Source organism: Oppia nitens, unplaced genomic scaffold (assembly GCF_028296485.1).
Source record: "Oppia nitens isolate AA-2021 unplaced genomic scaffold, nextdenovo-longstitch-racon4-pilon3 scaffold12_pilon_pilon_pilon, whole genome shotgun sequence".
Taxonomy (NCBI): domain Eukaryota; kingdom Metazoa; phylum Arthropoda; class Arachnida; order Sarcoptiformes; family Oppiidae; genus Oppia; species Oppia nitens.
The window spans coordinates 721,444-732,872 of NW_026533191.1; the positions used below are offsets into that span (position 1 = coordinate 721,444).

General features: G+C 20.2%; 2 protein-coding genes across 2 annotated transcripts; both read left to right on the forward strand.

Annotated features, from left to right (window-relative positions):
- Positions 1-226: 226 nt before the first annotated feature.
- LOC128956579 (nod factor export ATP-binding protein I-like) lies at positions 227-3,372 on the forward strand. Its single transcript, XM_054302304.1, has 7 exons — positions 227-335; positions 388-501; positions 1,573-2,046; positions 2,506-2,697; positions 2,758-2,952; positions 3,088-3,268; positions 3,348-3,372. Exons 1-7 carry the CDS (start codon positions 227-229, stop codon positions 3,370-3,372), a joined length of 1,290 nt encoding a protein of 429 aa, XP_054158279.1.
- A 2,328-nt stretch (positions 3,373-5,700) lies between these two features.
- LOC128956589 (ABC transporter G family member 23-like) lies at positions 5,701-8,329 on the forward strand (the record flags this gene model as incomplete). Its single annotated transcript, XM_054302315.1, has 5 exons — positions 5,701-5,743; positions 6,089-6,565; positions 7,427-7,580; positions 7,767-8,262; positions 8,315-8,329. Coding segments are annotated over 5 exons (1,185 nt in total), but the record flags the coding sequence as incomplete, so codon positions are not given.
- Positions 8,330-11,429: the final 3,100 nt, after the last annotated feature.

Genomic DNA, 11,429 nt, shown 5'->3' on the forward strand with positions numbered 1-11,429 from the left:
AATATTAATAAAATTATTTTAATATTAATAAAATTATTTTAATATTAATAAAATTATTTTAATACAAATGCTTTTTATTTATAATAATAACTAAATAATAAATATTAAATTTTATTAATACTAATATTTATATAATATATTAAAATAACAAAAAATTATTTTATAATTATTTATTTAAAAAAAATCAAAATTTAGCACTAATAATGGGTCAGGAAATACAAAGTTAATGAAACTAATATTAGGTCGACTTAGACCACAATCGGGTAATATATTTATACACAAAAATGATAGCAAACAACTAAATGGCAACCTATTGGCAAATACGGGCGGTCCGGGTATAGGATATATGCCACAAGAAATAGCACTATTCAATGATTTTAATATCAGACAAATGTTTCATATATTATGGACTCATATATCAATTGAATAGTCAATCAGTTAACAATCGTATGGATGAGTTGAATGAATTGTTTCAATTGCCATCAATGGATCAAAGTGTGGGTACATTGAGTGGTGGACAACAAAGATTAGTATCGTTGGCCATAACACTAATACATTCACATAAAAACTACTACTATTGGATGAGCCGAAAGTCGGTGTCGACTTAATAATCAGATATCAATAATAAAAAATTTAACTTTAAACTAAATTTTTTAAAAAAATTATCCATATATATAATGCAAGTTTGCAATTATTGGTATATAATAATACCATATACAGTATATCTTTATAAAAAAAAAATTATTATTAGTAAAAATTTAAATAAATTAAATATGTTTTATGCATATTTAAAACTAAAATACAATTCACACATTAATGTCATTTAAAATATTTAACAAATAATTAATTCAATAACAAAAAAAACTAATTTACTTGTATTTTAGTTATAAGTTATATACTTTACTATTATTTATATATTAATGTTTTATTTTTAAAATATTTATTATATAGTTATGTTAGATAAGAAAGACCTTAAGTTTTTTTTTATAAAAATATTACTTGTTTTGAAAGTTTTCATATATTTTAATAAATTAAATACTGTATAAAAAAAGTTCACTTATATATATTATATAAATTATTATATATATACAGTATATATTGTTGAATAATATAAATAATGTAAAATTATTGCCAATAATTGATTTAATTGATGAGTTAAACTAAATTTATAATAAAACTGTTAAAATTAAATTAAATATTAAAATAATTATAATAATAGTGACAATAAGAAATTATATGTAAAACTATAATAATAATGAGTTATGTAATTGATATTCAAAATGTTTTATTTAAATACAGATCATCAGATAATTATGTTTTAAATAATATATCATTAAATGTAGCAAAAAGTAAATTAAAAAAATACATCATAATTGTAATATCTATAAAATTATTTTTTTTTTGAAAATATTAACATTTAAAATTAATGCTTTTATTTATAGTTAGTTAATACTAGATATTACACATATATATATATTATGTTATTAAAAAATCTATAATAAATTATAACTTTTTGATATTTTGAATAAATTTTCTATTTTTTATATTATTATTATGTGATTTATTTTTTAGGCCAAATACTAGCACTATTGGGCTGTAATGGGTCGGGAAAGACAACATTAATGAAACTAATATTAGGTAGACTTAGACCACAATCGGGTAAAATAATTACGAAAATTGATAGCAAACAACTAAATGGCAAACAATTGGATAGTATCGGTCCGGGTGTGGGATATATGCCACAAGAAATAGCACTATTCAATGATTTTAATATCAAACAAATGTTTCATTATTATGGACTCATATATCAAGTGGACAGTCAAACTGTTGACAATCGTATGGATGAGTTGATTGAATTGTTTCAATTGCCATCAATGGATCAAAGTGTGGGTACTATGAGTGGTGGACAACAAAGATTAGTATCGTTGGCCATAACACTAATACATTCACCAAAACTATTACTATTGGATGAGCCGACAGTCGGTGTCGATTCAATACTTAGAGACCGTATTTGGCATTATTTGGATCAACTGTGTCATGAAAATAGTAAATATGAAAATTTAAATTATATTTAAATAATAGTTTAATAGTTTAGCTAATTAGATAAAACTATCATGTTTGTTTTGTTTTCTTATTAATTATAATTAAATAAATCAAATCTATTTTATTAGTAAAAATATTTTTAACAACACTTATTAGAAATTAAATTTTATTAGAAATTAAATGTTATTAGAAATTAAAAATTTATTTGAAATTAAAAGCTATTAGAAAATTATTAGAAAAAGTTAATTATAATGATTTAATTATTTATATAAAAAATGAAAAAATAAATAAATAATAACTGTTATAAATAATTGTATATAAATACTAAAGTAATTTTAATGATTTAATTATTTAAAAAATAACTAATAGTCTATTAATATTTATCAGTATATATATTTGTTTATTTGTTTTTTGTTTTAATAATTTTTGTTTAAATTTATTATTATTATTAATAATTAAAAGACACAACAGTTATCATAACTACTCATTACACTGAAGAGGCCAGACGTGCAGATTCAGTGGCTTTTATATATAATGGCAATTGTCTGGCAAATCAATCGCCTAATAAACTACTAGAAACCTACAGGTGCTCAACACTGGATGATGTCTACTACGAGTTAGTTCAGGAATCGATGGCTACTAATAATAATAATAGTATTAATGATAGTATTAATGACAATAATACTAATTATGATCAAAATGTTGATTATATAGAAACTGATGATCAAACAGTTGTTGTCTTCAATAGCAAACAATTATTCAAATTTCATTGTATTCAAGCACTGGTAATGCGAAACTTGATTGAAACAAAATGCCGTCCCTGGGCCTACCTGTGCTACTATTTGCTACCATTTACTATTATATATCCATCCTATATATCATTCAATGAACCACACAATATGCCCGTCGGTATAGTTAACAATGATTTTATTAGTGGTGGTAATCATTATAATACTAGTAGTAGTAGTAGTAATTCAATACAATTTATCCAATTAATAAATAACCGATCATTTTATAAAACTATATACAATTCAACTGATTTAGCTTACGATTCATTGGTTTCGGGTAGAAATCATTTAGCAATTATAATCAACAACGGGTTTAGCGATCAAATTGATAGTCTAGTTCAAAATGGTACCATAATTATTGATGATTATGATTATGATATGTCGACAACTACTAACCACACATTAATCAGTTTGTTTGCCGATATGACTAATCCTATGTATGTATATTATGGTCAATACTATTTGTATGAGACATTGATTGAAATGATCAAAAATTTTAGCCAAAATAATCCCCAGGTATACAACATGCCTATTGATATAACCTATAAAAATGATTATTCAATTGTTAAACTAAATTATTATCAATTACCGGGACTGTTGGCTGTTTTAAACCAACTGATGACCGCCCTATTTGTTAATCAATTTATGAATACAGTCACTGAACGTCGATTAGGTTTATTGGACAGATATATGATTGCCGGTGTCCAACCTCTGGATATATTTATTGCAAATATGTTAATAAGTTTAGTTCATATATCTGTACAATCATTATTGATAATGTTGTTTGTATTTAATGTATTAAATTATCCAAATTATGGCCAATATCTGGACATATTTATCATGTTGCTAATCAATGGTTATCATGGTATGCAATTTGGTACAACAATTATGCTATGGTTGGATGATATATTTTTAATAGTTGTAAGTATTTTCAAACAAAAATTATATATATATAATATATTGTAAATCTGATAAAAAATACTAAAATTAATTTATATACTGTATATATACATACCGTATATTCTGTATATACATATATATACTGTATATACATATATATACTGTATATACATATATATACTGTATATACATATATATATACTGTATATACATATATATACATATATATACTGTATATACATATATATACATATATATACATATATATACTGTATATACATATATATACTGTATATACTGTATATATACATATATTGTATATACTGTATATATACATATATTCTGTATATACAGAATATATGTAAAGTTATATACAGTATATAAATATACATATACTGTATATATAAACAGTATATTGTAAATCTAACAAAAAAAATACTAAAATTAATTTATATGTATATATATATATATATTATTTCAATTGTTTTCTCTTTTTTATAGATATTTATATTTTCTATACTATTTCCGCAAGCATTTCTATCGTCATTGTTTTGGCCGATTGAATCATTGCCCAGTTATCTAAATTTTTTGCAAAATATATTACCCATGGCTTTGGGTACCAATATTGTACGTAATATACAATATAATGGTTGGTCACTGTTTCAACATTTACAACTAGTTTATAAATTATTGATACTAATTGGTTATAATATGATACTAACAATTGTTAATATTATATTGATTCAAAAATTATAATAATAATATGTTTTATTTTTAAATATACATAAAAAAACAATGTAATAGTAAATAAAATATTATATAACAAATTTAGTAAAATACAGTATTGGATAAAACAATTATTGAAACTATTATATATATATATATATATATATATATATATATATTATTTCACTAAAATTATTGCTTATTTTTATATATTATATAAAAAAATAGTTGATTATTATTCATATTTATAATAAGATAATTTAATGTATAATTAAAAAATATTTGTTTCAATAAATTAACATATAAAATACATAAAAATTTATTTTATTTGATAACAGAATTAATTTTTTCATATATAAAATAATATATTGACTATAAAAATTGTAAATTAAAAAAAATAATTTTTATGTTAAAGTATTAAAAATTATATTACAATAATTGAATTTTTTTTTTTAATATACTAATAGTTTTAGTTCCGTAATATTGACTAATATTTGTTTTATTTGTAATCAATTTATTAAATTATACTATTTATAGTATATATAGTATATATATATATATATATATATATATCTAGATATTAGTAATAAGTGATATTAAATGTATGACACGTGGCATAAGTACAACAAAAATAAAAATAATAATAAAATATTTTTTAAAAATAAACAATATTTAATAGTTAAATAAAAAATAATCCATAGATTTCTATTGAATAGAAATATTATTTTAAATAAATTAAATAAATCAGTTTAAAATCATATTTCTATTAAAATTTATTTTCTTCAATGTCAATGTAATAAAATTTATGTAAATTTTTTAAATAGTTATAAAATTATTTCAAAAATGTTATTTTATTATTTGTTATTGAAATATATTTAAATTTTATTATTAAAAAAAAAAAATCTTATTAACTATGATTTCCTTAAATCTGATTATTTACTTATTATTTATAAAAAATAAATAAACTATTTAACTTTATAATACTACTGTAATATATTTAATAATTATAAAATTAAAAATAAAATTAAGTTATTTAATACTTTTTTTTGGTGTTGAATAAATTAAAACTCAAAAAATATATAATATAAATTAATATTTTATTTTATAATGATTTTAATAATATTTTGTCTTAATTATTGTTTCATTATTATTATATATAATAATATAAACTAAAAGTTAATTAAATTAAACTATAATGAGTTATGCAATTAATATTCATAATGTATTATTTAATTACAATTCATCGATTAAAACAATAAATAATTTTTCATTAAATGTAACAAAAGGTAAATATTATCGAAAAATATATTATTATATTATTAATTATATTTTTATTAATTTGAAATAAGTTTTTTAAATACTAATAGTAAACTAATTTTCTAATTATGTAATACTAGTAAATTTTTAATTAATTAATCATCTATTAATAAATTTTGTATTAGATTTTTGTAATTATATTTAAAAAAAACTATATTTACTTAATTTAAATACAGTTAAAAATTTTAAAACTATTAATATAATTAAATAATATATATATATATATTTTAGTAAAATTATATCCAAGTTATTAAATCATTATTATTATTATAATTAAAAAGTTTTATGTTTATCTAAATTGATTGTTTTTTTAGGTCACATATTAGCACTGTTGGGCTGTAATGGGTCGGGAAAGACAACATTAATGAAACTAATATTAGGTAGACTTAGACCACAATCGGGTAATATATTTATCAATAATGATAGCAAACAACTAAATGGCAACCGATTGGCAAATACGGGCGGTCCGGGTGTGGGATATATGCCACAAGAAATAGCACTATTCAATGATTTTACTGTCAAACAAATGTTTCATTATTATGGACTTATATATCAAATGAATAGCCAAACAGTTAACAATCGTATGGATGAGTTGATGGTTATGTTTGAATTGCCATCAATGGATCAAAGTGTGGATACTATGAGTGGTGGACAACAAAGATTAGTATCACTGGCCATAACACTAATACATTCACCAAAACTATTACTATTGGATGAGCCGACAGTCGGTGTCGATTCAATAATCAGATCTAGTATTTGGCATTATTTGGAGCAACTGTGTCATGAAAATAGTAAAATTTTATTTTATATAATATATATATATATATCTAAACTATATATCATATAAATATATATTTTTTAAAAATTTAACACTAAATATGAAAATATTTAAACAATACTAGAGATATTTTTTATATAAATAAATATTTTTTTTTAAATTTTAGAAAAAACTATCATGATTGTTTTTTATWTATATATATTAATTAGAATTTAATAAATCAAATCTATTTTATTAGTAAAAATATTTCTAACAATACTTATTAGAAAATTATTAGAAAAAGTGAATTTAAATGATTTAATTATTTGAAAAAATAAATAAATAATAATAAATTAATAATAAGTGTTATAAATAATAAGTCTATTAATATTTAGCAGTATATAAACATTTATCAAAATAGTAAATTACAAACAAACAAAAATCTAAAAAACTATAATTAATTATTTTTAGATAAATTTATAAAAATTAAAAGACACAACAGTTATAATAACTACTCATTACACTGAAGAGGATTATATATCTAAACTATAATTTTTTAAATAATTTTTAACACTAAATATGAAAATATAAATATTTTTAAACAATACTAGAGTTTAGCAATAAATAAAAACTTATTTTTAAAAATATTAGATATTTAAAATATTAAATATTTTAAATATTATATTAAACTATCATGTTTGTTTTTTTGCTTATTAATTAGATATTAAATGTTATTGTTATTAGAAATTAAATGTTATTATATAGTAAATAGTAAAACATCATAATAGTAAAAAAAATTTAAAAAAATATATATCATAATCTATCTAAACTATATGTATATAACTATTTTTTTTGTTATAATTTTTTATATATATATATTATTAATAAATAATAGACACAACAGTTATAATAACTACTCATTACACTGAAGAGGCCAGACGTGCAGATTCAGTGGCTTTTATATATAATGGCTATTGTTTGGCCAATCAATCGCCTAATCAACTCATTGATACCTACAGGTGCTCAACACTGGATGATGTCTACTACGAGTTAGTTCATGAATCGATGGCTACAAATAATAATGATAATCAAAATCATAATGATTTTAGTATAATTGACCCATCAATTGATAATAATGTAGACAATGATAAAATTATTTTCAAAAACAATTATTATATTAACTTCAATCATATGAAAGCACTGGTATTTAGATGTTTAATTGAAACTAAATCAAGACTCTGGACCTATATTTACTATTATTTAATACCGTTTGCTATGATAATACCGGCACATCTAGCATTTGATAGTCCACATGATATACCCATTGCTATTGTTAACAATGATAATAATAATAATAGCATTTCCATACAGTTTACCAATTTGTTAAATAACCAGATTTTCCGGAAAACTTATTACAATTCAACTGAATTGGCATACGATTCGGTAGTTTCGGGTAAAAATCAGTATTCAATTGTAATCTCAGATGGTTTTAGTGATGAAATTATTGGTCAATTAACTAATGGTATCATCAAAATTGATGATCAATTTCAGTCTAACTCATCGACAATCAGATTATCGGCTGATATGACCAATATTGTCGGCGTATATTACGGACAGTACTATATATTTAGTACACTTACGGATGTAATCGGCAATTATAGTCAATCAATAGGCCATAATCCCAGAGCCTATTCAATGCCTATTGATATAACCTATAATAATAATAACCTAGTTGATAATTTGAAATTTAACAACTATGTTATATCTGGATCTTTACCAATAGTATCGCAATGTTTGAATCAATTTGCTTTACATTTTTTATTTAATTTATCAAATGAACGCCAATTTGGTTATTTGGATCGTTATTTAAGTGCCGGTTTGAAACCAATGGAAATATTTTGGATACAAATGCTAATCGCATGGATTCATATACAAATACAATCCATATTATTGTTAGGATTTGTATATAAACTATTAGATTATCCTAATTATGGCAGTTATCTGGATATCTATTTAATAATATGTATAAGTGGTTTACAAGGTATGACAATGGGCACAACAATTATGCTATTATTTGATAGCATTATAGCAAAAATGGTAAGTTTTATATATATATATATATCGGGGTTAAGCAAGGTTTTGGAGTTTAGGAGGGTGGGGGTAGATTGAGGTGAAATATATAAAATACTCGAAAAATCTTGTTGGGGTATAGACTTTTGTTGCATTTTTATAAGGCAATTTTTTTTTAAATATTAAGGGGGGGTCAAGAGAAAATTCCCTAAATTTCCTTAAATTTCCTTAAATTTCCTTAAATTTCCTTAAATTTCCTTAAATTTCCTTAAATTTCTTTAAATTTCCTTAAATTTCCTTAAATTTCCTTAAATTTCCTTAAATTTCTTTAAATTTCCTTAAATTTCCTTAAATTTCCTTAAATTTCCTTAAATTTCCTTAAATTTCCTTAAATTTCCTTAAATTTCCTTAAATTTCCTTAAATTTCCTTAAATTTCCTTAAATTTCCTTAAATTCCCATGTAAATTCCATAAAGTTCCCATAAGTTCCCGTATAAACCCTACCTATCCCCTTATTAACCCTGTAATATTTAATATATTATATATATATATATATATCAATATCTATTTAGATATATATATATATAATTTCCATGGTTTTAAAATTTTCTAAGTTAATTTTCTTAAAAACTAAAGACAATTAAATAATAAAATTTTCACCATTATCTTCAATAATTATTACCAATGTATATAGAAATTATCATTTTTATTTTTAAAGTATTTCTTAGCTTTTTTAGCAAAAAATAATGTCATTTTTGACATAACCTTAAATTATTTATTTTAAATACACTAGACATTTTTTTATAATTAAAATCAAATGATATTTTGCTAGTAGATTACAGGGTTATATGGTGAATAAAAAATAATTTTTTATCTCAACTATATCAACCATTTTTTTAATCATTAAGTAACACATTTTAAAATAATATTGTGATAAAAGTTTATTTCAGTTATTTTTTATTAAAACATCACTAAATTTTATCAAATCATTTATAGATAGTACATTGAATGTTAATTTATATAATAATTATTAAACTAATAAATATTTTTAATTTTTTAATAAATTATTTTATAACTATTGCAATTTTTTGATATTAATTTATAATATATATATATATATACAAAAAATTTATTTTATCTTACTTCAAGACTAAGTTATAAATATTAAAATATATATATATATCTAATAGAGGACATAAAAAAATTAGATTTTTAACTTTTATTTACTTAATTATCGCTAAACATTTATCTCATGTTATTGACTATTTATCGTCTTTAAAGAGTTAATTAAATCTTATTAATTTTTGATAATTTTCTTAAATAATCACTTAGGTAACCACTTGAGAATTGTGAAATTAAAAATGATAATTTATGATGAAATCATATAAATAATAATTAAATTAAAAATTTATGATTTGTAAATTTTGGATCATATTTATTAAAATGGCCATTTTATCTTTAAAACAAATAATTTTAAAAATTTTAATTATAAAATTTAAAGACACATAACCATTTTATTTTAATAAAAAAGAATTGCATTTTTATCATTAACAGTAGCTTCACAGGAATAATTTAAAGTTGATACATTTCAGTGTGACAGAATTTTTTGTGGTTATCTTATATATTAGATTACGATAAAAAAAGTTTTTTTATTATTATTATTAATTAATTAATTATAGGTAATATTAGCCAGTATAACATTTCCGCAAGTATTTATATCATCATTACTTTGGCCAATTGAATCATTACCCGATTATCTAACTATTATCCAATATATTGGACCATTGAATTTGGCCACAACTATAACCCGTAATGTTGTTTACAATGGTTGGTCAATATTAACACATTATCAATTGGTTTATAGATGTCTAATACTAATTTCATACAGTATTATATGTACTATAATTAATGTTATTTTATTTAAAAAATTGTAAAAAAAAAATTTTTTTTATAAATTTTTAATTGCTAATAAAAATAAAATAAAATTTTTATAAATAAAAATCATAATTATAACAATATAACTTAATTATGTAAAATTAATAAGATTTTTTTTGTAGTTGAAAAATAAATTAATATATTTACTAAAATTTTAAAAATAAAAATAAAATTAGAAATTAAGTTAAAATTTAATTATTTAAACTCACAAATAAATTATAGTTTTAATAAATTATTTATCTAGCTGATTATATTTTTAAGTTACAATTAATATTAAAATAATATATTTTATTTTATAATAAAATCAATTTCTATAATAAAATATTTAATAATAAAATATATTATATTTAATATAATACAAAAATAATTTCTAAATTAAACTAAATGTTCAAAGTACTAAACAATTATATTAACTACAAAAACAAAATAATAAAATAAACTTATGATTAGTACAGTATATTATTAAAAATAAAAACTGGTTTTTATGAAATTGTAATGTGTTTTACTTATCTATAAAAAAAGTATTCAAATATTTGAAAGTTTTTTTTTATTAATCAGATTTTATTTTTTTTTGTTTATATGATTAAAGTCTTATATATATATATATATAAAAGACTTTAATGATATAAACATTAATAAATATATATATTTATTAATGTTATAATTACAGTGTATTTTTTGAATTAATTATTATTAAATAGACGCGTTTGAAGAGAGAGAGAGAAAGAGAGAGAGAGAGAGAGAGAGAGAGAGAGAGAGAGTCAATGCTATTAATGTTAGAGAGGGCTATTTGACGTCAATATATATATATATATATATATATATAATAGTAAAACAAATTGAGATCCGATAATAACAAACGCCACTAAAACAAAAATTTATAGTTTAAAAGCA